The following is a 27,441-nucleotide window of genomic DNA, read 5'->3' as shown; positions in this document are numbered from 1 at the left end:
GTGTGTGTGTGTGTGTGTGTGTGTGTGAGTGAATGCATGATACATCATGCGTGTGACTGTCAGAGGACAATGCATGGCAGTTGGTTCTCCTATCATGTGTCGTCTCCTATCCCCATGGTTCTCCCATCAGGTCGTCAGGTAGTACTCATCGAATCTACTTGCTGGTCCTGAACACGAGTCTTTCGAGCATTGTACCAGCACTCATTCTATACTTTATTCCACAAAACTCCATCATTCCTAAGGTGTTCCAGGCCCTGTTCCAGGCAGTCTGGCACACCAACAAACCATGTCTTATGTTGGAGGTAAGGTAGCTCATTGAACTTAGAGCCCACTGTTTGTGTATTGACTGGCTGGCCAGGGAGCCCCCGGGTTGATTTATCTCTATTTACTCCGACCAGCTGGGATTACAGGCATTATTATTTCAAATTACCATGGGTGCTGGGGAGCTGAACTCAAGCCCTCACACCTGTGCATGCTTTATCACACAGTACCATCTCCCAGCTTCTGGAGGAATGCGTGTTCTCATTAGTACATAGGCTGTGAGTACTGACACACCAGTGCCACCCATTGCATGCGTGTGGCAGTCACAGGACAACTTTGTGGAGTCAGTGTTCTCTGTCTTTACATGGGTTCTAGGTACCGAACTTGGGTCATCAGGCTTGCACTCAAGTGCCTTTACCCACGGAGCCATTACTGACCTGAGGAATGTGTTTCTACTTATTTTTAATTAATTAATTAGTTAAATAATTGAGTCTAGGTCTCACTATGTTGCCCCTGCTAGCCTGGAACTCAATATACAGACCAGGCTGGTCTTGAATTCACAGGTTGCCTGCTTCTGCCTCTCAAGTGCTGGGATTAAAGGTGTAAATCACCACCCTGGGCTCCAAGGCATGTATTTTTAAGGGCTGAGGGTGTAACTGATTGGTAGAGCACTTGCCCAGCACCCATGAGGCCCCGGGTTCCATCTCCATCACTGCTTAAAAAAAAGAAAAGAAAAGGAGAAACACATAAATAAGTCAAAAGAGCTCCCAGCCACAGTTGAAGCTATTCACCTCATGGGTGCCTTGAAATAGATTTCAATGTGCTTTACAGAGGATGGGGCTGGGGGTGAAACTCAGTGGTAAGGCTAAGACACAAAACCACACCTTTATTGCAGCGTCTCTGCGAAGAACTGAGTTTGCTATGCAAGGACCATTTTAGGACATGCAGAAGATGGAAGAAGAGCCAGATATGGGTGAAGCAAGCAAACCACGGCAGGAAGGGATGGCCACCCACCCCGGGGGATCCCGAACGTCCCAGATCTCCTGCTGCACTTCACTGCGGGGCGGTGGGGGGGGGGGGGCAGCAACCTCCAGCCAGGACAGTCTTCGAAGGAGGCTGCCAGAGGCAGGGGCTCAGGGCACCATGTGCCACCACTTGAAGGCGAAGGGCTTCCTGCGGACGTTGGTGCCGCAGTGAACCTCTCCATGGTACATGTGGTAGGCATAGAAGTCATCGATGAAGGTACAGTGCAGACCCAGCGGCTCCAGCAGGGAGCGCACCTTCTCCTCCAGGCAGCAGAGGCCATTGATGAGGGGCCCGAAGGGCTTGGGGATGCCCAGGTGCTTGCCCAGCACCAGCATGTTCACCTGTGAGAAAGTGGGGACCCAGATCAGAGGAGACAGCGGCTAGTGTGGGACCCACAGGCCTAGTGAACTAGGCCTGTGCTTTTAAAAAAGTTTTTTTAAATTTATTTTTTACAAGCATTAATGTTTTGCCTACATGTATCTGTGTGAGGGTGTTGGATCCGTTGGAACTGGAGTTATAGGCAGTTGTGAGCTGCCACGTGGGTGCTTGGAATCGAACCCAGGTCCTCTGGAAGAGCAGCCAGTGCTCTTAACCACTGAGTCATCTTTCCAGCCCAAGGCCTGTGCTTTCTTATACCCCTTTCATTTACTTGTGTGTATCTGTGTGTGTGTGTCTATCTGTGTGTGTGTGTGTGTGTGTGTGTGTGTGTGTGTTTGGGTGTGGCAGTGCACATAGAAGGCCAAGGAGGGCTTCTTGTGTCCTCCTCTGTCCCTCTCCCCTGCATTCCTTTGAGGCAAGGTCTCTCCCTGAACTTGGAGATCCTGTTTTCCCAGCTAGGCTGGAAGCCAACAAGCCCCAGATACTTTTCTGTCTCTACCTCCCCCAGAGCTGGGAATTACAGGCATGTGGATGACAGCCAGCTTGTCATCTGGGGTCTGAGTTTTGGTTCTCATGACTGCACATGAATGTCCTTGGCCACTAAGCCATCTGTCCATCCTCTGCCCCCCTAAGTTTATGTTTCCTCATGTTGTCTGTGTCTGCCGAGTGTGCCCAGGTGCCCAAAGGAATCCAGAAGACAACTTCAGATCCTCTAGAGCTGGAGTTACGGGCAGTTGAAGGGCCACCCCACATGAGTGCTAGGAATCGAACCTGAGTCCTCTAGAAGAATAGCAACTGCTCCTGACTCCCAGCCCACACATCTCTTCTTGGAGACAGGGTCTCATGTAGCCCATATATACTATGTTGCTGAGGCTGAGTCTGAACTTCTGACTCTCCTGCCTCCCACCACCTCTCATGTGCTGAGCACACTTTAACACTATGTTTTCTTCTTGATTTTTTTTTTCAGATTTATTTATTGTGTATACAGTGTTCTGTGTATGTATTCCTGCATACCAGAAGAGGGCGCCATGTGGTTGCTGGGAATTGAACGCAGGACCTCTGGAAAAGCAGCCGGCTCTGAGCCTGCTCTCCAGCGCGCCCCCCACCCCCATTTTCTTGGAATAAGCCTTCTATTGGTAAAAATGTCTCATGCTGTTTAAGCTCACTGAGAAGCTGGACCACAGTGAACTATGATGCATGGGCCTCAGGGAGAGAGGGGTACAGATTCACCTCCTAAACAGTCTTCTGCAGTTGCTCAACATGTGGAGGAGACACCTCAATGGCCAGATTTGAGCCACTGCCTTGGAACCCCGGAGCCCTGGGGAGCCCTGGGGAGCCCTGTTAGAAAATGACTGCGCTGATAAACATCGCTGACTCCTTCCTGAACTGTAGCCCCCAGCCCTACAGCTAGGTAAGTCTCCACCCGGCCTGTGGGCTTTCTTTGGAGAAGGCTGGTAAAAACTCCGTGGAAGGTGGGAAGATGCACGTGGGGTCACAGTTAAGTAACAAATGTGTCCATGCTCTGAAATGTCAAATCTGGCCCCACCCTAAGGGAGGGGCTGCCACCACTTCCTCTGGTGCCCCGTTCCCCATGAGCTTCCTTCCTGTCAATGAATGCTGCCCCTGAACATTTTGTCTATGGCCCATGTCTGCCAGTCCCTGACCCCTGTATGGAAGCCTGGAGGCAGCAGGGTGGAGCTGGTTTTGAAGGCAGACCCGGCCTCTGCCATCCCTTACCTGCTGTGTGTTTTTGCACTAGAGACCTAACCTCTCTGAACTGCCTCTGTAAAGCAAAGCAATGAGAGGACCCACTCCTGACATTGTTACAAGGCTCAGAAGAGGCTCTGGGTGCCATGAGGGCCACGGGAGCCTCAAAGGGTGAAGGAAGAACCGTCTGCCCCCGCCTTCGGCCCACTTTAGGCCTCTCCTGGTTGCACATCGAGGTTTAAGCCGTTTAAGTGAGGTGAAGTTGGGTGGTGGCTGTCACCTCCTTACCATGTTTGGGAAGAAGGCTTCGGCCTTTGGGTTCCCTCCAGAGTTCCCCACGAGCCTGAAGAGCTGCGGGATATCAATGATGTCGCCCTCCACGAGGCCCAGCTCCCGCTTCAGTACCATCCGGTTCCAGTCAATACAGCTCTGGTGGGGAGGCCAAGGGGGTGCATTGGGGAGGAGGAAGTATGGAACAAGGGCAGGGACGGGTAAGATCCAGGGTGCTGCCTCCCAGGAACCTCACACGCTCCCCCTCCTCCTCTCAGACCCTGGGCCAGTAGTCAAGCCAATGTGTAGTGAGCAGCCCTGAGAGGCCTCCACCCCACCCCACCCCACCCCATGCAGTGTCTCCAGGACAGCTGGGCTGAATACCTCCACATAGGCATTCTGGTCTCTCAATTTCTTGTTGGACAAAATGTCATTGATTGTCTGTTTTTTTCCTGTCATGGAGGAAGAGAGAGAAAAAAGATGAACCTAACTTCGGAGGCAGGCTACCCTCCAGTGAGGGGCAGAGCTGCACCCAGTGTCCCCATCTCTTTAGTGGGGATGTTCTGATTCAAGATGCACTTGCTCCCCACAGCGCATCCATCTCCAAGGGGATCCAGTTTGTTTTGGAGGAGGGGTCCCAGAAATGTCTTTAATGGTAAAACTTAGCATACTCAGGCACCAGGATTGGCACAGAGCCAAAGGAGCAAGGACAGCCGGGTGACCCCATGGCACCTCGTATGACACAGAGGGTGAGGAAGGCGGCCATCGAGCAGAAGAGCCCACAACCTCAGACTGGGCAAAGCCCAAAGTGGCCCAGAAGACAAGCTGCTGCTTGAGAGACAGGAGCCAACCTGGCAGAGTCAACCAATCAAGCCAATGAACTCCACTCCAGCGCCAGCCTCCGATCCAGCAGCGCCAACTGCGGTGGCCCCGGCACCAGTAAATGAGGCTGCTGTGTCAATGTCCCTGGGAGGTGACACTGGCCACCTGGAAAGGGGAGCTGCTTGAGGAAGGCTGTTTGCAGGGGCCTCAGGTCCACTTGGGAGCGACACTGTGTGATTGGACCCCTGACTCAGGGGTGGGTCAGAATTGGAGAAACGAGTGAGGTCCTGGTGGTCTGCACTTTTCCAATTCTGAAGCTTTAACCCTTGGTCTCAGAGCCTATTGATATTCATTATTTTGTAAAATTTGTAATGAATATATATTTGTGCACCACAAGTGTCTGATGCCCAGGCAAGCCAGAAGAGGGTGACAGATCCCTTGGAATTGGAGTTACAGGTAGTTGGGAGCCATCATGTGAGAACTGGGAATCAAACTCAGGTCCTCTGCAAGAATAACAAGTGCTCTTAACTGCGGAGCCATCTCTCCAGTCCCTATATTCGCTTTTGAGACAGCCTGTCATGTAGCCCAGGCTAGCCTCAAATTTGCTGTGTAGCCAAGGATGACCCTGGTCCTCAGCTTCCCGAGTGCTGGGATTATAGGTGTGCACCCCCATATCTGGTTTATGGGTGTTGAGGACAGAATGGGGCTGATGCTTGGCAAGTGTTCTATCCTCCCAGCTACATCCCCAACCCCAGATCCAGAGGCTCTTAGGAAGGGAGGAGATTGGGGTGGGTGGGCTCAGTGACAGAGCACTTCCCTGGCATGCATGAGACCCTGAACTTCATTCCCAGACACACAGAGAGGCAAGGAAAGGAAACCAAGCAAGAAAAGGGGGTGGGGCTGGTTTGCTCGGCTCTGTCTAACACACTTAAACGTGCTTAGAGAAAACTCTCGAGCCCCAGAGGATCCTTAGCCTCTGACCCTGCCTGTTGAGTTTACTGAAAACATTCCATCTCACAGACTTCACTCAGCTCTCTCTCTCTGCTGCCCCTGAGCCTTCTCAGTTCCCTGTCTGCAAATTTTCCTTTCGGTCACCTCACGGCCCCTTCCATCCCACTAACCCCTGCTCATGCCCTGCCACCTCCAGGAAGCCTTCCCTGAGCCGGACAGACTCAGGCATCCCCAAAATACCTTGTGTTGTCTTAGTAGCTCACTGGGAACTTGGGGGCAGCGCTGAGCATAGTGCCCCCCCCCCCAGTAGGTACACAGATCTCTGTTAACCCTTAGGATCTCGTGGAGCAGTGAAGACTATAGACAACCATGGTCAACTTACTCTTGATCCCTTCGAACAGTGGTGCCTCGCCATGGCCCTGACTCTGCTGCTCCTGGAACAGCTGGTAGCAGGCTCTCGGGCTGGACATCAGCAGCCGAAAACCCTGCTGGGAAACACTGGGGTCAGAGGGCGGCTTTGCCTCCCGACCTGGGGTTCCCAGGAGGGGGTGTGGCACCCTCTGTCACCTTTCTGTCCCAGAGAGGGAGGGCTGGCTACATGCAGAAGGGCTGCGCACCTGCCTGTCCGGTGCTGGGACGAAACTCAAGAACTCATCGATGTGACCCACGAAGAGCCAGTCAGAAAAGAGGCTCACAGGGGCCTGCACCTGCTGGGCGCCCAGGAAGTCCTGCAGGGCCTGGTGCATGTCCCGGCTCTCGCTGCTGTCCTCACAGGGATAAGAAGTTAGGACAGCCACCAACATCATCAAAGGACACAGTGACTACCCACAAGCGGCCCTGAGATCCGGTCTGCTGACCTTCCCTCAGAGAAGGAGGGAGTGGGGACGGTCACTGGACCCTCCTGTGAGACTCCAGTGCCTGCCTACACCCCTTCCAGCTGTATGTGATTCTGCCCTAATGATATAGTGTCATGTGCTCTCAAGAGGTACTAGAGCAGTAGTTCTCAACATGTGGGCTGCGACCCCCTCACAGGGTCGCCTAAGACCTTCAGAAAACACAGATGTTTACGATTCATCACAACAGCAAAATTACAGTTATCAAGTTGCAATAGAAGTGATTTTATGGTTGGGGGGTCACCACAACACGAGGAACTGTATTAAAGGGGCCCAGCATTAGGAAGGTGGAGAGCCACAGTGTGGGAGGAAGGTTGACTGAAACGGGGGAGGAGGTCCATGGATGCAGTGGTGGGGGAGTCATGCATGCTGGGGTGAGACTCCACTGATGCTTCATGGTCACCCACGCACCTGTGAGTAACCCCTCGCATGCTCAGTGTAAGCCCAGTCCACCTCCAAGTCAGGTCTTAGAAAAGCCATTACTTTGGTCAGTTGTTGGGACCCTGCCTGGAAAAATTCACGCAATGGGTGTGGCCATGGGAGATGCCCAGGGTCCATGGACTGGCAGAGGACTCAAGGCTCCTCCCACCTACGGAAGGGACCACGGAGCCTGAGCTGCTGCTATTGTGGTGCTGACATCTGAACAATTTAGGCTTTGTTACTGCAACTTCCTTGGGGGGAAACTGAGGCACAGCCACTGAGGTACATAGGATCAGTGTCAAACCACAGAAAACATTGCCCGCTGACTCAGTCTAGTGCCCTTGTGATGGAGAAGCATGGGCTTTGGAGTCGGTCAGATCACGTGGCCGATCCCTTGTCTGCTGTGTGGACTCAGGAACATCCCTTCCCTTCCCCGAGACCAATCTCCTCTGTGAGGCCTTCTTACGTGAGTCAGCCTTTTCTTTTTCTTTTTCCTTTTTCAATTTGTTCTAGCCCCCCAGCCTTCATTCCTGCCTCAGGACCTTTGTACGTGCTCCTTCCTATGCCAGGACACCTCTTCTGTGCTCTCTCTTACCTGATCCTTGTGACTTGTCTGTCACACTTATTGTCCTACCCCCAGTCCTGGCACATAGTAGATGCTCAGTAAACAGTCATTGACTGAAGGCATGTAAGTGGGTAGAGGCAGGCTCTGGAGGTTCCTCACCCTACGTGTGAATTCCTCTCAATGTCTGCTGACCTCCTAGGCTTGGGGAAGTGAGGGAGGCTCCACTGTGGCTTTTGTCACTGTCCCCTACCCCAGCACCTGGGACCTGGCCACCCCCTCCCACTCCTTACCTGGAGTAACCACTGTTCCCGATGAGAATCCTGCCCAGTGGGTATTCCTTCCCCCTGACGGTGACTGGGGGACTCACCTCCAGGTTCCCAAAGGCATCCAGCCCTGTGACCTCTGCTGTATAGGGCCCTCGGGTCACATAGCCAAAATTTGGACCCTGAGATGGAAGGATACAATGAGATTCAGAGGCAACTGTCCCCGGGGGGAAATGGTGGCTGCAGGTTTAGGGCTGATTCGGTCACAGGGAGGAATTCTGTGGCTGCCAGAGAGGAAGCTCATGACTGTGCCGTGTGGAAGGGATGCTGGATCGAGTCAGTGACCCTTGAAAGAGACAGCGCTTGTTGGGTCTGCAGCGCATGCGCAGAACAGAATCTCAACGCGTTCTTTCGGCTCTCTCTTCACAGGCTGCGAACAGTTTGAGGGCCAGGAATCCAGCCACCCCTGCAGCCAGCACTCGGTCCACAGTATGATGTCCCCATCCTGACCCTGGCCTGGAATGGGCTTTACAGAGCGTCTGTGACATCCCCAGGTGAGTCTTCACCAGAGGTCACACCTGTTACCCCCATGTGTGAGCTCTGTGGGTGCTGTGGCAAATTACCACCAGGAATGTGGCTTTAATATAACCCTGGTTTATCCTCCCACAGTTCTAAAGGCCTCAAGTCACTTGCCACAGGATGGGGTCAAAGTGTGACCTCACCTCCATCACGGAGGCCCCAGGGAAGAGCCTAAAGAGAAAACGTCTTGTGCTGGATGCCACCGCCTGTAGTGGCCTTGTGCTGTCTCTCCATGGTGGCCCTTCTCTGTCTCCCTGTGGGGGAAGGGCAGGCCCAGCTGTGCCTCCTTCATTTCCTGGTGCCAGCAGCTGGCCAGGTGGCTTTGCCGTCCCATGGAATCCCATCTGTGAGCTGAACCCACCACCCACATCACACCTCCAGTCACCTCTGCTCCCCCGGACACGGGACACCACAGGTCAGATAGATGTCGGCACCTGCCTGGCTTCCCACTTGTCCCGCCAGGAGAGCCGGGAGTCCTCATCTCAGCAACCTGTCACCTTCCCACGGGCCTCTCTTCCCAGGGGACAGCCTGGAGGCCACCTTTGCCCTGTCTCTCTCCTGACGGCCAGAAAATCTTGCTGGCCTGCCTGGTCTTGTAGGGTTACTCGGAGTGTGACCACTTCCTACAGGGCAGTCACTGCCCCTCATCAATCCTGGTCCTTTCCCACTCTGCCCTGGCCCTGAGTCTAATCTCTTTATAACGTAAAGCAGGACACACCCTCCCTGACTTAAAATGTACACAGGTCCCCCATTTCTCAGGTTCTAAACTGACGGCGCCACAGAGGCAAGCAGATCAGTGATTTTGCTGTCCACAGCACTGACCTAGCTTTAACAGCAGTGTTTTGTTTACATTTCATTTCTTTTTTTTTAAATTTACTTCTTTGTGTATCCATTATTTTTATGTGTGTTTTTATGTGTGTGCATGAGTTTATATGCGCCACGTGTGTGCTGGAGCCCACGGGGCGAGCAGAGGGCGTCAGATCTCCTAGAACTGGAATTACAGGGGGTTGTGCGTCGTTATGTGGGTGCTGAGAACCGCACCTGGGTCCCCTACAAGAGCAGCAAATGCTCTCTTAAGATGGAAAGAGCCCCAGTGTGGTGGCGCATGCCTTTTATCCCAGCACTTGGGAGGCAGAGGCAGGCGGATCTCTGAGTTCCAGGCCAGCCTGGTCTACATAGCAAGATACCATCTAAAAGCAAAACAACAACAACAACAAAAAAAACAAAAAACAACAAGAGAAGCAATAGGGAGAGCTGTTTTCTCAGTCCTCTGTTTCCCTTTTTACTCATTATATATATATATATTTATATCATTTTATATATATATATATATATATATATATATATATGACAAGGTCTTTCTGTGTAGCCCAGAATAACCTTAAATTCTGCCTCCCTAGCACTGAGCGTGTGGACGCACCACGCCTGGCGATGTGAAATTTCCTGACATCTTAGAGAAAGACCAGCACCATGCAGGTTACATGCCAGCTGCCCCCCTGCAGCGGTAGCGGGGCACACATCACTGTCCACGCACAGCAGTAGCAGAGCGGCCCCACACCCTGGCCAGGCGCGTGAGAACGAAACGAACGTGGTGGAGATAAAATGCAGCAAAATACCATGGGGCGGGAGGAATGAGCTGGGGGGAGAGGGGGTGTCTAGCACAAAGAGCTGGTTAGTTTTTTTTTTTCAACTTGATGCAAGATCGTCTGGAGAGTAGGAACCTCAGTTGAGATGTCTCCATCAGATTGGCCTGTGGGCAGGTCTGTGGGGCATTTTCTTGATTAATGATTGCTATGGAAGGGCCCAGCCCACTGTAGGCAATACCACCCCTGGGCTGGTGGTCCTGGGTGCTATTAGAAGGTAGGCTGGGCAAGCCATGAGGAGCAAGCCACTAAGCAGCACTTCTCCATGACCTCTATATCATTGTAAACCAAATAAACTCTTTCCTCTCCAAGTTGCTTTTGGTCAGAAGGTTTTTTTTATCACAGTAGCAGAAGCAATCTGTGACAATGGGGTGGCCTTGATAGTGTCAGGAGAGGCCCTCCTGGGTAGGACACTGATGCTGAGACCTGAAGGCCGAGGGTCACTTAGCGGCAGAATAGGGAGGTGCATTCATGGCAAAGGGAATGGCATATGGCATGTGCCAAGGTCCTGGATGAACCTGGCAGGCTGGAGGCAGGGAAGGGACAGGGAGACTGGTCCACAATGACACTCGTGGGGAACCTGGCGACAGTTTCCCTGACATTTCCCTTTTCACACAGAAGAGTCAGGTGAGGGTGTTGTGCATGTACCCAGCCAAGGGCCTGCTGCAGCTTCCTTTCACACAAGCCTCGATGAGGCAGAGGGGACATTCCCATGCTCAGCATCTGTCTGTATCGCCAGATGCTGGAGGTCTGGCTTGTACCCAGGAGGCTGGTCTTTGGGTTATCGAAGTGGTAGGATATAGCCACTGCAGGCAGGATAGGAACCAGAGTGGGGGGGGGGGGCGATTGGGGGGCGGACAAAGTCCTGGCCACAGTAGGCTGGTGCTCCCACCTCCAAAGGGGATGAACTTGCCTCCATCATCAGCCCACACAGAGAGCCCAGCTACAGCTCGGCCTCAGGCATAGGGTGTGCCAGGCAGGAGCAAAAGAAACTGTTGATGAGATGGACATTTCCTTCCTTCCATGCCTCCGGCACGGGGCGGGCTACTGCCTCTCTCCCCGGAGTGCAAAATGACTCCTGGCTGCAAACCTTGTCGCTCCTTTGTCTGAGGGTTCTAGGCCCCAGTGAAGGCTAGGGTCTTCCTGGGAGAGCAGAGAGGCAGCATGGGAGGCCTGATGTCTTCACACAGAGCCTTTCTACCTCTGTGGAATGGGCCCAGCATCTCTATCGTGGGTTGTCACATGAAATGAGTCAGTGCCCGTGGAGAGCTCGGCACCGTGGCCGGAAGCACGCGGGCTCAGTAAACACACTGTTATTTTTATTTATGATAGTGATGACCTGTGCTGAGCTGGCATGCATCTGCCAGGCCAGGCCAGTGTGACTCACCAACATGTCACTTCCCTTTCCCAAAATGTGTTGCGTGTGGCCGATAAAGCCTGGCTGATCCTGAAGCCCCAACACAGCCCCAGTTGAGCCCCCTAAGGACAAACCACACCCAGGAGATGGAACTCCTGCCTTGTGGCAAGAGCACTCTTAGGTAGCCCAGGATGCCCCTCACAGGGTTATTCCAAGGATCAGCTGAGCTCATGCATGATGAGGCGCTGAGAAACCAGATCTTATCAGGGTAATAGCTGAAAGAGCCAGCACCACCCATTGATTCTTGCTGGAGCAGGAATTCAGCTTTGGGGACCAGGCTGCTCAGGGGCAAGGGGTGGCCTGGTTGAGGAGGGAGGGGCCTCAAGGCCAGGGGCACTGTGTGGCTAGGTCTTGACCAGGCCTACAGGGTTCCTACCATGACTCTTTTGATGGGGAAATCCTTCAGGCCTCTGTCCCTCGGGGAGTCAAAGACCACAGGCAGCGTCTTGTGGGGAGCCTGGATGTAGCCAATCTCCATTTCATCCTGGAGGGGTGCAGAGAGGCCGCTGTATGTGCCAGATGTGGTGGAGACTCAGCCCACCTGCTAACCATTATCATCAAGAACAAACTCTGTGGGATACTTGAGTCCCAAGAATGTCTCTGAGGATGCAGACCTGTGTCCTGCACAGCCTGCTGGGAAGATGAATAGGACAGAGGCCCTGACTCCGTGGGGGACCCTGGGCTATGGCTGGGAGATGGGTGATTAAGCCTTGTCCTTGAGGACAATGAACACCCAGTGTTGGGATGACTAGGGGTGCTGAGGGAATGCTGGGGGACCCAGAGGGCTCCCAGTATGGCTGGGCTGGGTAGAGGCTTCAGTAGGAAGGCTGTTGACTGAGCCCAGGGGAGAGCAGCCTTCTGGACCTCACAGGAGCAGGCAGGAGGCCCAGCCGGCACTGTAGGTGGGTGTCCAAGTTTTCAGAGATGAATCTGGTGAGGACCTTGTCTCTCCAGCTGTGCAAGGTGTGGGGGACAGTCACTACGACAAGTTCCAGGATGGAAACCTTGGCTATTTCCTTTCCTTCGGGTGAAAGATGGGGACCTGTCTGCAGCTTCCAGAGGGGTCAGCCTACGTCACAGAGGTGGGATGACAAGGGCGGGACTTATCAGACAGGGAGAGGGACATAGTCCCACTGGAGGGACGGCATACACAGAGGGACAGCCTTCCTGCTGGCCTTGGATGAGCATGACTGGGATATGGGTGAGGAGAAGGGAAACGTCGTCTGAGGAGAGATGGGCAAAGGCACCAGGTGAGAGTCAGGGGATGGGCATGGAGATGAGGTGTGGGGGCACAGTGGCTCACAGTCTATGTCAGATGAACTCTCAGCTTGAGCCCCCTGGTGTGAGGACCTTCTGAGGCTCCTTCCTCCCAGTCCATCCAGGAAGGATGGCCCCCAATCTCTAGGCTGTCCCTTGGCCTCAGGTGGACAAGGTCACGTACCTGCATCCACTGGTCATCCAAATTCTCCTCCTGGGGGCACACAGTCAGTTTGCACTTGGCTTTCTTGGTCAGAGCAGTCAATGACTTTAGGAAGTCTTCGTTTTCAGAAAATCTACGAACATCAGCCCTCATGACCACAGAGGAGTGGCTATAATAACAATACGTCCCTCTCTCCAGGGTCCTGAGCAAATTGTGTCTTCCAACGTCTGAGGGCAGGGAGCTTGATTTTCCATTCCCAGCAAACGTAGCACCCAGACCCCACCCCTCTAGAGCTTCACCTGCACACGTATACCTCCTGGGGGGGCTGAGTGTTGGGGGTCATGATCCAGGGGGCCACACGAAACGTCACACTGTCTTGGAACACCAGGGTCTCTGGGAGATCCTGCAGGGGAGAGATGAGAAGGATGTCGTGTCAAGCAGGGTCCACATGCTCCCCCACCCCCACCCCCACCCCCTTAGGCTGAGGCCTACTGGGTTAGATTTGTCCAGCAGGGAAACGGTGAGGGGAACGAGCCCCTGGAAGTCGGCGTCAGGGAAAGCGAGACCCTCCACGTAGAAGTCCGTGCTGTGCTGGCCGCCTGGCAGCTCCAGGCGGTGTGAGAAGTGCTCTGGTCCCAGGACCATCTTGTACCTGGACGGCAGTTTGCCTCCTAGACAGAGGCAAAGGACGCTTAGCCCTAGTATGCCTCTGCGGCGGCGGCGCTGATTTCCTCTCCTCGGTGCTGATGCCCAGGGTCCCTGTGTGTCACTGTGACCCAAGGGCTCCTGGAGGTGTTTAGGGGGGCAATATCAAAGCTCCAGTTGGGAACCTTGTTTCCCTGACTAGAGGGGGTCCAGGACGGGCATGACCGGCACCAACGCCATCCTAACTCACCATTCATTCACTCAGTCATTTACTCATACGTTCTTTTATCCCCAAGCACACTGCGCTGTCTGCTGGGCGACTATGGAGGACCAAAGGACCATTACATATAACAGACCCTAACGGTAGAGGAAAGTGGGGGGGGGGGCTTCCTGTGGGTGACGGTGCCTAGATGGAGGCACAAAGTTAGCCATCACTCCATCAGCTTGGTTAGTGAGCTCGTCTAGGATGGAAGGGACTGGGAGCATGTCCAGCCTTGGAAAGCCCTCTACAGTTCACTATCCCTGGGAGAGCAGAGCCATCAGTGCATGCCCCTCCCCTTGGGCCTCCACTCACCATTTTTAACCCTGCACACCCCACAATGGCCGCTCTGGCTCCCCTGCATTTCTCAAATGCACAGGAGCATTCCACCTCGGGGCCTGCTGTCCTTCCGTCTGGGACGCCCTTCCTGAGGGCACCTGAAGTCTCTCCTCTGACTGTCCCCTCTCTCTCTCTGCCCCCAGCTCCACTCTCCACACGCTGTTCCTAAATATCTCACCTGTCACCCACTAGGATGAAAGTGGCATGGGGCAAAGACTCGGTCATGTTCATGGTTGTGAGCCCAGCGCTCAGGACTGAGGCTGCCGCTGCCTGGTTAGCAGGCGCGTGAGACCGCAAAGCTACTGATACCTGAGCGCAAGGGGCTTCATGGCATACGGTGGGGGAGGGGAGGGAGAGGAAGGGGGAGGGGAGAAGAGAGAGGAGCTAGGAAAGAGCAGAAGAGAAAAAGAAATAAGAGAGTGGAGAAGGGGGAAGGAAAAAAGGAAGAGAAGAGAGGGAGAGAAAGGAGAAGAGAGAGAGGTGGATGCTCACTGGAGGAAGTCCTTGTTCTCAGCTGGGACGCGGCATCTATTGACCTTCCCTCAAGTCACCTCATCTGGAGGCAGAGGACAGAGGCCTGTGCCTGGCGCTCAGAACCAAGCACACCATAGCTGCATGGGAGCTCCTTGCCAAAGGGGAGTGGGAGAGGGCGGTGCCCCATCCGGGGTGGGGGGGCAGGAACGGAACATGGGGGCGCAGCATCAGAGATGGCCAGGGAAGGGCCTGGCCGACTCACGTGTGGCCCGGAACACCCTCACTTTCTTCATCTGGGCCTTGGCCACGTGCAGCACCAGCTGATATCTGGCAAAGAAGTCTTTGGGAGTCTTCGTGCTTAGGGTCATTAGGGACATGTCTTGCAGATCTGAAACAAGAAGCATGTGGTCCGAGACTGCTATGTCCCCAGGACCCATCTCCCTCCAGCCGCCTCCTGTGAGGCCACACTCCCCCACACCCTACCGCAAAGGAATCTGGTTTTCTTTTCTTTTTTTTTTTAAAACAGTGTTCTTTTTGCTCATTTTTATTACATATACTTAATGTTTGTTTTTGTTTCACAGCACTGTGGACTGAACTTGGAGTCTTATGTATGCAAGGCGAGAACTCTGCCCTGTAGTCCCAGCCCACATTTACTTATTTATTATGGGGGGGGGGGGCGGGGGAGAGGTTGAACAGGCTGTGGTACATGTGTGGAGGACAGAGGACAACTTGTATCGGTCAACTCTTTTCTTCTACCACGCTGGACCCAGGTACGGAACTCAGGTCATCAGACTTGGTAGCAAGCGCCCCTACCCACTGAGTCATCTTGCCAGCCTCTGGCTCCGTTCTCTTCAGCATGTATATGATGCTTATCTGTGGATGTCTCCAAAAAGGGAGCTAAGGATAGAAACTCAGAGCAACAGGGCCTTATGTCCATTTCGTTTCTTGCCGTGACCCCAGCACTCAAATTCGAACGGTGGTACATGGTGGTGGGCAGCACAGATTTGTGTACTGGGGTGATGTAGAAACGCCAAGTGGTCACTGCTGATGGCTGGGCCACAGTGAAGGAGGCCAGGATGTGGACTCAACCTGGATTTGGGTCAGCTTGAGGAAATCCTTCACTCTTAGTGCCTCAGTTTCTCTATCAGTAAACAAGGGCAGAGAGAATGCCGAACGGTGGGGAGTATGAATATGAGGTGGTACATCTAGAGCTTTTGTTGTCTGGAGCCCTGGGAGTGCCCACAAGGTCATGGCTAATGAGCATCCTTCAAGGATATCCCTGGTGTCAGCCCTGGCCAGCTGCACACTTTAGACACACAGTTGTTCCCACACAGTCCCATGACCTCCAGGCAAGCAGTAGCCCTGGCCCATCAGCTGTAGCCCTTTAGCACCCACCCCCCTCAGGGAAGGCAGGTGACTTGTCTCCCCCTCCATCCCTGGCCTACCCCGGTGTCATGGATGAGTACCCACTGAGATCCTGCTGTGCCCACCACTATCCTTGAACCTCTTAAACCCGCCAAGGACTCAGGTTGCCTGGGCCTCAAATGCTGACTGCCACTGAGTAACTGTGTGACTTAGACAAGCTGTGTGCTGAAGTTCTCTATGCCTCAGTTTCCCCGGTTGCACCGGGGTCTTGTGCAATATCTGGGGACTAGCATTCCTTTTTTATTTCATTTAAGCCCCATGTCTGAGCCAAGCCCAGATGTGTGGGCTGGACAGGAGCCAAGCATGGAAAGCGGAGCCTCTTGGGGCATCAGGAGCCCACGCTGGTCTTTTGTGACTGCTGTGCAACTTTAGCGGCTCACTTACTCTCTTGGGACACTTTTCCATTCCTTCCTCTGTAATGTGGACACGCTACCACAAGCATGCTTTCACTAAACCCAAATTCAGGGGCTACAAAACCACGCAGGCAAATGAGCCTTGTTGACGAGTAAGCCCTTGTCCTAGGACCTGGCCATGACCTTTGTCCCCAAGATGGCCACAGCCTTTGTTCTTTACCTTTGTTATCCAAGACCTTGTCGTCCTCGAAGTCCATTCTGGAGGACGTGGGGTTCTCTTTGTCACAGTTTACCAACAAGATAGCACCGTGGCCATGCGGGCCCCAGGTCCAGGTGCTCTGGGAATATCAGGAGGGCAAAAGACACGGTCAGGAACGCTCTCAAATCCCGTCAGCCCCTGGGAAATGAGTGACTGGTTTTTTCTCTCTCCTACTCTGTCTGTTTCTCTCATCCAGCAATTTGTGGGCCCAAAGAGTGGGGTTTTGTTTGTTTGTTTGTTTTTGTTTTAGGGTTTTGTTTTTGTTTTTTTTTTTTTTTTTGGTTTTTCGAGACAGGGTTTCTCTGTGTAGTTTTGATGCCTGTCCTGGAACTCACTCTGTAGACCAGGCTGCCCTCAAACTCACAGAGATCCACCTGCCTCTGCCTCCCGAGTGCTGGGATTAAAGGTGTGTGCAACCACCGCCCTGCAAGAGTAAATTTTTGATGGTTCCAAATATAACCAAATCTAAATGTGATTCATCGGTGTATGTGTGTTTGTTTGTTAAAGACAGCATCTACTCTAGGTTCAATTTCTAATCCTCCTGTGCTCACCTCTGAGAGCCGAGATTACTGGCCTGTGCCATCACACCCAGTCTGCGTGGTGCTGGGCATCAAACCCAGGACTTCGTGCATGCTAGGCAAGTATTCTACCAACTAAGCTACATCTCCAGCCTCAATTTATCTATTTTTTAAAAAGAAGCCTGATAGTAAAATATGCTTTAAAAGTCTCTTTAAAATGTTGGTGTGGCACACGCCTTTAATCCAGCACTCAAAAGGCAGAGGCAGGCGGGTCTCTGTGAGTTTGAGGCCAGCCTGGTCTACAGAGTGAGTTCCAGGACAGCCAAAGCTACACAGAGAAACTGTGTCTTGAAAAAGTAAAAATAAACAAACAAACAAATAAATAAACAATGTTGGCTTAACAAATGGAGTCAAATACATAAGATTACCAAGATTCTCCACCACACAGCTGCTCTCACATGACAACACAAACCAGTCTTTCCCGATGTGAATGCCACTCTTGGTGCTGGGCACCATCTTCCCAATGATGAACTAACCCTAGGTGGCCTCGCCTATAGAGATCTATATAATAGGATAGATTATTGGGTAAATTGCAATGCTAGGCACACTCTAAGCCACACTCTTCCCCCGCCCCCACTAGTCCATCATAGGAAGCCTGCCAAAGTGTATACTAGCCACCAACACAAAGTCACGCAGGCAGTTCTGAAGTCCCAAGGGCACTCTGGAATTCGCCCACAGACCCTGGGTTAACAGTAGTCTCCTTCATTACCCCGGCCAACCATCTCTCTACAGCATACACTCCCTGCCATACCTCATGTCTCTCTCCCTCCACTCCTGTCTCTTTCCCTCCCCATCACTCTCCACCACTCACCCCTGTACGCAGCTCCATGGGGAACTCATCCATCAGTCATTAACATCCGAGGAGCATTTCTGAGCCACAGCTGAGACCCTGGGTGACTAGAGATTCCAGCTTGTAGGCTAACACCGTTTCTGAACCCGAAATTGGTTGTAAATATAATCTTGTAAAGAGATGGAATATGCCTAAGCCAAAAGGTCACCAGGGATTTCCTGGTGAGGAGTGCCCCTTACAAGTTAATGAGACTCTGGCGATCTGCCGTTGTTCAGCTCGTCACCGCCAGGAGGTGTGATAGGAGAGCACCACGGCTCTAACGCCTGTATTGACTGACATTTGAGCCTTACCTGATCCTTCCTAGTCCTGGCCAGCTTCGCTTTGCCAGTGCGGGTGACATCTGTGCTCAGGGAGACCTCTGAAATTGGCATGAGAGGACAGTTGGTAAGTGTGAGCCATGAGGCTCTCAAACTGGCCCTGATGGACAGGTCGACTCCAAGGATGGGAGCCTCTCTATTCCTCCTATTCAGAGGGGAAGGCATTCCACCCTTTTGTCCCCAAGAAACAGACCACAATTCAGAGAACACAGCCAGGTCTTCCAACCACTCTGCCTTCCTCGGGAGCCATGACTGTGACGCCAAAGCAATTCCCAGGCACCCCAGCGAGGCCTCCATACCCCTGCCAGGTCATCTTGAGTCCTCTAGAACTCACCCCACCCCCCAGCCCCAACCCTCTGTCTTTGCCTGTTCTTTGTTACACCTGTGTGTCTATGTCAGGGAAAAAGCTCACAGTCCCCAAACCTACCCTGTACAAATGTCTAAGCAAGGGACAGGTGTGTGTGTGTGAATTCCTTTCCCTTTATCAGAATGTGTGACCACAGTTGCTTCCATAATGTAGACCTGTGTGCCTCACAGTGTGGCATGGGGACCCATGGCCTACATGAGAGGGACATCCCATTACAGTCACAGTGGCCCCAGGTTTCCCCATCTCTCAGTAAGTAGTTCTTTGAGCAACTGTGTTCACCTCTTGAGCCTCAGTTTCCTAATCTGTGAAATGGGATCCTGGGGTCAAGTTCACTGGTTTATTGTAAGAATTAAATGCAACATCTCAGCACAGGGCCTGGCATTAGAGTAAGTCCCATTTTATTTAAATGTATACTCATGAATGAAATTCATCAATGAAATGACACTGGAGAGTTCATGTGCTGTTAATATATTTAATACACACTTAAACAAAAAGTATGCTGTTCAGGTTGAGATCTCCTTAAAAATCGATTTAATTTTAAAAAACTTCGATACAAGGTCTCACTATGTTGTCCAGGCTAGCCTCTAGCTCTTGAACTCTGTGATTCTAACAATGGACTTTAAAAAATATTTTATTATTTTTATTTTTAATTATGTATGTATGTGATGAGGGATATATGAGTGTAGTTGCCCTTGGAGGCCAGAGAGGACATTGGATCCTCTGGAGCTGGAGTTACAGGTGGTTGTGAGCTACCTGATGTGGGTGCTGGGAACCAAACTTGGGTCCTCAGCTGGATCAGTACACTCTTAACCACTGAGCCATCTCTCCAGCCACACTAATAGGTTCTATTTAAAGATGAATATTAAAGAAATACAAGTGCATGTGCATAAATGGATTATTAGTATGATAAAAATGAAACATAATAATGGAATTTGGAAAACACAGAATTATCTGATATATATATATATATATATTCTAAAGCATTAAAAAGTTAGAGAGACTTGAGCATAGAATCCAGGCACCTCCTCCCGAGCCCGAGAAGTCAGTTATTCACTGTGGTGTTTGTCTTCACCTGCACTTACATTAACTGACTAATTGTCAGAATTGCACGTAGCTGAGGGTGACCTTGAGCCTCTCTGACCTTCTGCCTCTACCTCTCAAGAGCCAGGAGTACAGATGTGCACCCCACACCTGGTTTATGCACTACCGGGTATCGAACCTGGGGCTTCATGCTACCCAGGCAAACACTCTACCCTCATCCCCAGTCCCCTATCTGTGTTTCTTTGTGTTCACTCTCTGGGGAAGGGGGCATTTATGAACCACCAGATGTATGGACAGCTAGAAGTGATCATTTTTCTTCGCTTGCTCTAAAGTAAGATCTAATCATGTTGTGTCTTAGAAAGATGCCCAGCTGGGTAGGGATGTGCTGTGTGGAGACAGAAGGCAGCTCTATGGTTCCTCCCTCCCTCCCTCCCTCCCTCCCTCCCTTTCTTTCTTTTTGAGACAGGATCTTACTATTTAGTCCTGGCTGGCCTTGAACTCACAGAGACCTTCCTGCCTCTGCCTCCAAGTGCTGGGATTAAAGGTGTGCACCACTGGCAGTTCTTTGGGACCCTGGTCATCACTTACCCACCCCAGTGAGGTAGAGCAGGGCTTGGATCGGTGAGGTCTTTGGTCCATAATATGAAATTCGAACCTATAAGACAATAACAAGCCATTCATGACTTCTCTTAGTCATTCAACAAACACAGTCTGAGCCCTGCTGGGTGTGGGTTTAATCCAGCTCAACTCAGCTAACAACAATGCTATAGAAAGGCTCCCAAGGGAGTCCAGAATGGAGGAATCCACTCAGCCTGAGAAAAGGGGTGAGGGGAGATGTCTCAAGGAGGTGTTTATTGGCTGTCAACTTGCACAATATAGAGTTATCTGAAAGGAGGGAACCTCAATTGAAAAAAAAGTCTCCATAAATTCTGACTGCAAGGCATTTTTTTATATTAGTGATTGGTGGGGGAGGGCCCAGACCATTGTGGGTGGGGCCATCCCTGGGCTGGTGGGTTCTATAAACAGGCTGAGAAAGCCAGTAAGCAGCCAGTAAGCAGCATCCCTCCATGGCCTCTGCATCAGCTGGAGAGCATCAAGTCTCTGTGCAGCATCCAATCAGGGAGGCTGGGAGTGTGGGTGGATGGGGGTGGGGGGAGGAGGTGAGGGGGTGGGTCATGTATGGGTGGAGGTGGGGGGAGGGAATGGGGTGGAGAGAGGAGGTGGAGGTGGGTTGTGTGTGGGTGGGGGGAGGGAGAGGGAATGGGGTGGAGAGAGGAGGTGTGGGGGTGGGGAAGGGAGGGGGTTGCAAGCACACAGAAGGGGAGGGCATCAGTGACCACAGCGAGTGACCACCTCAGGGAGTGCTGACTGCCACCTAAACAGAAACTAGGATAGACCAAGAGCTGCCCTCGAGGGGAGCCACAGAGGGTCACACCTGCTCACACCTGTCTTCTAAATCTGCAAGCAGGCGTCGTGACCCACTGTAGCGGCCACTGGACACTAGCACTGGGGCACAAAAGGTGTTTCCGGGGGCTCCCTGCCTGTGACCTTCAGAGACTTCACGGCCACGGCTTATGTTTGTCTACCTGTATGTCATCCAATGCCCCCAAGGACTGCAGCCTCCCACCCCAGCGTCTGGCTCATTTCTGCATGAGATGGTGTTTAGTAAACAGCTGCTAAGTGGATGAGCTTGATCCTTCATAGGCCCCTGCAAGCTTCACTGTGAACTTGACTGCATTTAGAACTGGGAGACCCACCTCTGGGTGTACCTGTGAGGGTGTTTCTAGTGAGGTTTAACAGAGGAGGAAGTCCCACTCTGGATGTGGTGGCTCTGTGTGGTGGGCTAGAGCTGAGACAGAATGGAGCGGGAGGAGAAAGCTGGCCACCAGCATCATCTCCCTCTGCTTCCTGACTGCAGATGCCATGTGACCGGCTGACTCAGGCACCTGCCCCTGCGCCCTCCGACCGCGGTGGACTGCGCCCCTAAGCTGTGAACCAAAATCAGCCCTGCCTCCCTTAAGCTGGTTTTTATCAGGTATTTGATCCCAGTGATGAGGACAAGAATGGCAAGGATGGATGTGCCATCTACGAGGACACGGTGGAGGGAGGAGAGTCACTGTGAACTTGCCCAGGGGAAGGAGGCTCTCCCAGGGTAGGCCCTGTGCGTGGAAGCAGCTGTGGGGCTGACATCTCCCACCCATCAGGCCCTCACCCCACCCCACCCACCAGGCCCCCATCCCACCCTGGCCTCAGCCCCCACCCATCCCACCTACCAGCCCCCACCCATCCCACCCTCAGCCCCCACCCCACCCAGCAGCTCCCCGGTCATCACATCCACCTTTTGGTCATCTGTGCTGCTGCTGGCTGCCTTCACCTGCAGGGTCACCTCCAGCTCGGGGTCCAGAGGCCATTTGGAGGCACTAGTGGTGTTCTTCTTGGCAGGAGGACTGTGGGCGACATCTACGACCACTCCTGGGGAGGCTGTGATGCCGAAGGACGTGCAGCCCTTGGGAGCAGAGCTGTAGAGTGACAGAGGCCAGCAGAGACACCAGCAGTGAGAGGGCCTGGCCCACCACCATATTGGCCCCAGCAATCCTCCTTTGCCCGGCAGGAAGGAACACAGGCCACCGCTGGGCTTGCTCTGGCCGGAGAGTAAATATGGTATGGCAGCCAGGAGGGAATGAAAATACGGAAAGGGGCTTCTCTGATTGGAGGCCTCACACCAGAACCAGAGACAGCAGAGGATGGTGTATATCAAAGGCATCTCCTATACACCCACAGAACAGTGTGTTCACACGGACCTTCAGCAATGGGCATACCAAGGGCTGTGTGCAGATAAAGAATCACACATACAGGGGCTGCAGAGACGGCTCAAAATACCCCCCAAACAATAACCCCACAACAACAACCAAAACAAAACAAAAATGAGATTTCCGGAGTTGCGGCAGAACAAATCATCTTTTTTTTTTTTCTTCCTTTTTATGAGACAAGGTCTCACTATACAGTCCTGACTGTCATGGAAGTTGACATGTAGACCAGGCTGGCCTCGAACTCACAGAGATCCACTAGCCTCTGCCTCCTGAGTGCTGAGATTAAAAATGTGCATCACCACCGCCCAGAAGCAGAGCAGATAGACATTCTTGAGACACATCCTCTTACAAAACAACTCAATTAGGGGTGAGATACAATTTAAAAGGCAACATGAATTTGAGAGGGCATAGGTCAGGGGACAGGAGTAGCATTGGAGGCCGGGGCGAGGAGGGAGGGGAGGAATGACGTCAGCACAGTACTCCCATATGAAATTCTCAAAATGAAAATTATAAAAGTTAATGGGAGCCGGGCGTTGGTGGCGCACGCCTTTAATCCCAGCACTTGGGAGGCAGAGCCAGGCGGATCTCTGTGAGTTCGAGGCCAGCCTGGTCTCCAAAGCGAGTTCCAGGAAAGGCGCAAAGCTACACAGAGAAACCCTGTCTCGAAAAACCAAAAAAAAAAAAAAAAAAAAAGTTAATGGGAGCCAGGCTGACCCAAGGCTTCCTCAGCGGCCCCGATAAAAGGACAAAGGGAACTTTAGTTCTGTGTCCTTACCCAGGGATGGACTTGGCAAGAAGTTCTGGGGCCGGGGCCTTGAAGGAGTTAAGGTTTCAGTTTGTGGGCACCTGACTTTTGCCCTTTGAAGAGACGGGAGTTATCCATCCCAGGGCTATCGTGTGCTTGGTCTGTGGTGCACTTGAGATACAAAGTGTTTCCTTCGTACAACATTTCCTGACCAGCTTCCTGCTGACTTTGTCCCATGGGATGATAGCTTTCTGTTGACTGTAAAGAGGATGCTGTACTTCTTAATAAACTTGGTCGGCGCAAGCCATCAGCTTAGGCGAGATCTGGTCTCAACTTTCCTGTCTTCTTCATTTTTCATCCCCTGTCCTCTCCCTTGGGACCCTGTCACTGAAGAACTCCCGGCTACCGGTCCAGGTCCGAGGGCGCAGGTAAGCATCGGTGAGCGTAGGACTATCTGCAGGGACACACCTTCCCTGTCTGCATCCTTCAGAGATCCTTCAGCCAAGGTGTGATCCAAGGTGTGATCCTAGGCCCCGGAGTTGCTGCCTAACCTCCCCTGGAATCAGGAAGACAGGTTCCCAGGCTCGATCCTCACACCTGCTGCTGCAGACTGGGGAGCCCAGTGGTCTGAGCTTCCTCATGTCTCCAGGGTACTCTGTGCACCCTCGGGCATAAGAACCACACCCAGGAAGCTACTGATAGGCAGCTGCTGAGTTACCCAACGGAGCGGAAGCTGAGGGACCCAGAACCCAGGCTCGATAAGGAACAGATGAAGCTGGTGGCTGAGAAAACCTGTTTTTTTTAAACTATATTATTATTGTTATTTTATGAAGCAATTGTTTCATTTCAAAGTCAACAGAACCTGCCGGGCAAGGGAAGAGTGATGCCCAGGTTTCTTTCTCCAGAGACAGCTGAGATGATAAAACTGGGTGGTGGGGGCAGGGAGCAGTTACCGGCTTGGGTCAGCAGTACTCAGGACACAGCGCATGGGGAATGGGGAGCCGGTGTGGGTTGTGGAGGAAGGGAGTGACAGACAGTCACAGTGAGGTCAGTGAAGGAGGTCACAGGGCAGGTGTGGAGGAGCCTGACTTCTGGAACATTCTCTATCCTTTCTCTTTTCCTCATCCCCACCTTTTGAATCCACACAACACTCCAGGGTCAGAGCTGTGTGAGCTAAGAGGGCAGAGAGAGACTTTCCTGGAGGATTGTGGGAAAAGGCTGGGAAGACTTGGGGTCTGCCCTGGTGAGAGGGAAACGAACAGCCAAGGGTTTTATTTTTTGTAGTGTGTTTTCTTCCCTCCCTCCCTCCCTCCCTCCCTCCCTTCCTTCCTCCTCCCTCCCTCTCTCCGTCCCTTTCTCCCTTTCTTTTCTGTCTGCCTGTCTGTCCATCTGTCTGTCTTTCCCCTTCTCCTTCTGCAAAAAGATTCCCAGGTGACTGAGTGTCAATGAGACCCCTTCCTGTGCTCAACTTTCTTTTACTCACTCAATAGAACAGAACACCACGATGTGTGAAGCCTGGCCCTCCCTGAGAACACATTTGAACACACACACACACACACACACACTCCACACATACACACACACACACCACACACACCACACACACACACCACACACACACACACACACACCCAGACGGAGTAATTATGCTCTAATCCACAGCATAGCATAATCACTCCCAGCATAGGCCTGTGGTCCCATTGTGGACACCTTCTAGTGTCCTAAACAGGGACACCATTCAATACCACTCATCTCAAACCACATGGGGCTCTGTTTGTCCCCGCAACACAAGTGAGGGTGTCCTCACCTGGTTCTCATGCTTGTGGGGTCAGGGAGCCGAATGCTATCACTAGGCCTGGGTGCCATGACTCACTGGGCCACAGGTCAGTGTGTCTGTTTTAGCCAGCAGCCCTGGGGTAAGGGTTCGCTCAGATAGCACTGTCTGCTGGAGCAGTTAAAATGATTTATTTATTATTTCATCAGAGTCCTGGTCATGGCCATGTGAAAGGCACAAGGACCAGAGATTGATCCCCAGAACCCATGTATAAAAGCTAAGCATGGTAGCTGGGCGTGGTGGTGCACACCTTTAATCCCAGCACTTGGGAGGCAGAGGCAGGCAAAGGGATCTCCATAAGTCCGAAGCCAGCCTGGTCTACATCGAGAGTTCCAGGACAGCCAGGGCTACACAGAGAAACCCTGTCTCAAAACAAAACAAAACGAAAAGAGCTAAGCGTAGTGGTGAACGTTTGCAATCCCTGTTCTGGGGAAGCAAAGAGAGGTGGATCCCTGGGACTCACTGGCCAGCCAGCCTGTCTGGTGAGCTCCAGTGTAGTGAGAGAGCCTGTCAAGATGGTCAGAATCCTGACCTCACTCTCCATGGCCATCCCATGGCCTGACCCTGACATCTCCTGCCTCCTCCCTCGTCTCCTGCAGTCTGTTCTCACACAGCAACCAGTGATTGGATTTAACCAAGTCCACACATGGAATTATTCCATTGCTCAACACACCTCCACGGCAGTCCACAGCAGACCAAGCCTTGAGAAGAGCAGAAGTCCGTCCAATGCCCCACCCAAGCTACACAGGCTGCTGCTCCTACCCAGGGCACCCTCCCATTCTTGTCTTCTTGCCCCTCTTTTCGCTGACTGGGCATGCCCCTGCCTCAGGCCCTTTGCACTGGCTATATTGGTTCTTCCCAGGGGACAGACAAACATCCACATTGGCATCAACACAACATCCCTGTCTGATCACATGTCAATTCTCCCCATTTGAAAACCACAATCAGGATTAGCCAGACGGTTCAGCGGGTAAAAGCGCTTGCTGCCAAGCCTGATGAGGTGGGTTGCATTCCCAGAACTCTCGCGGTAAAAGGAGAGAACTGACTCCAAGTTGTCCTCTGACCTCTGAACACAGAGCCTGAGGAATGACTCCTGAGTTGATCCTGGCCTCCACACACTCCCACACACACCTGAGTCTACAAGCATGTACACACCGCAGATGCGTACAAAAGAAGCTCCGTGACCTTGACCTAGGGAGGGCTAGCCTGGGATCCTGGTAAGGACACTGAGCTAGCTCTGGCCCCTGTCATCTCTGCACCCACCCCTCAAGCAGCTCGTCCGTGGATGACACCAGGCTTTCGTCTGCCTGTGTCCCCAGCCTCTCACTGGTGACATGGGGACCCCCCCAGACCCCGAGGGTTTTCCTACTGCTGGGGTCAGGCAGCCTCTGACCGTGGGCACGTCCCAGAGACTTTTGTGGACATCACTGGGGCCACAGCTCTGTGGGGGAAGCTGCAGCAATTCCCACATGACAGGTGGCACCAGACTCTGTCCTGAGGCGTCCTCCACTGTCCTGTGTGACCTGTGCTCAGTAGGTACTCAGTCTCTATCTGTTGAATGAACAAGGGAGTGGAAGAATGGATAAATGAATAACTGTTGGGCATCTGCCTGGTACTGTGCAGAGTACCTAACGAGCAGCACTGTGGAGTACCTAACAAACAGCACTGAGGAGTACCTAACAAACAGTACTGCTGAGCATCTAACAAACAGCACTTTGGAGTACCTAACAAACAGCACTGTGGAGTACCTAACAAATCGCACCGTGGAGTACCTAACAAACAGCACCAGGGAGTACCTAACAAACAGCACCATGGAGCACTTAACAAACATGTTTGCAATTGTCACTCTTAATCTTCAAAGTCATTTCACCGGGTAGGAAAGCTCAGCGGCTCTGTCCATTCCCCCCCACCCCCCCCCCCACCGTCAGCCTGCATCAGGGCCTGGCTGCGGTATTTATACCTCACAGAGACCTGGCTGTGGTGGATCCCACCGCTCCCAGCTTATCTCCTTAGCAGATCTCTTGCCCAGAGCCTGAGCTTTGCCCGCAGCACCCAGCCCCTGCTGGCATTGCCCGCCCCGCCCCACCCCCACAGGCTCAGGAACCGCCCCTCTCACCCACAGACATCCAGCGGGGTCGGGGTGCCCACCACACACACAGCATGGGTGGGCTGCTCGGGGGCCACGTGGATCACCGCGCCCTGGGCCATCCTCGGTCAGCAGGCAGCAGGAAGCCCCTGGGCTGGTTCCTTTATAATGCCAGGCGAGGCCGTGAGTCAGCACCTGCCCTGCCCCGGAGGCCCAGCCCCTCTCCATTCAGGTGCCTCAGTAGGCTGCAGAGCCTCCCCTACCCTGGGCCATCCAGGACCCCCAGGTGGGTGTCCACCATGGGCTTGGCAGCAATAGAAGAGCCAAGCGCCCTGAAACCTGGGAGGGGAGGGGACAGCCTGTGCTCTTCACCACCCTTGCCTGACCCAGGACTGGATAGTCTTGTCAAAGCACACTTAAGACATCGGAAGGCAGGTGAGCAAG

The 27,441-nt window shown here is 52.8% G+C and overlaps 1 protein-coding gene across 1 annotated transcript; it reads right to left on the bottom strand.

The window, feature by feature from the left end:
* Positions 1 to 1,172: 1,172 nt before the first annotated feature.
* Positions 1,173 to 27,143, bottom strand: Padi4 (peptidyl arginine deiminase 4). The gene is made up of 16 exons (XM_052717257.1): positions 27,028 to 27,143; positions 21,861 to 22,041; positions 20,111 to 20,177; positions 18,088 to 18,155; positions 16,331 to 16,448; positions 14,595 to 14,720; positions 13,108 to 13,286; positions 12,915 to 13,018; positions 12,637 to 12,748; positions 11,572 to 11,679; positions 7,584 to 7,738; positions 6,033 to 6,177; positions 5,798 to 5,900; positions 4,027 to 4,094; positions 3,661 to 3,801; positions 1,173 to 1,628 (listed from the first exon to the last, which is right to left on the bottom strand). Exons 1-16 carry the CDS (start codon positions 27,117 to 27,119, stop codon positions 1,395 to 1,397), a joined length of 2,001 nt encoding a protein of 666 aa, XP_052573217.1. The 5' UTR covers positions 27,120 to 27,143; the 3' UTR covers positions 1,173 to 1,394.
* Positions 27,144 to 27,441: the final 298 nt, after the last annotated feature.

This window comes from Peromyscus californicus, unplaced genomic scaffold (genome assembly GCF_007827085.1).
Source record: "Peromyscus californicus insignis strain IS unplaced genomic scaffold, ASM782708v3 Scaffold_5__1_contigs__length_169319896, whole genome shotgun sequence".
NCBI lineage: Eukaryota > Metazoa > Chordata > Mammalia > Rodentia > Cricetidae > Peromyscus > Peromyscus californicus.
Note: the sequence above shows the minus strand (reverse complement) of the source record. Positions and strands in the feature narration are given on the sequence as shown.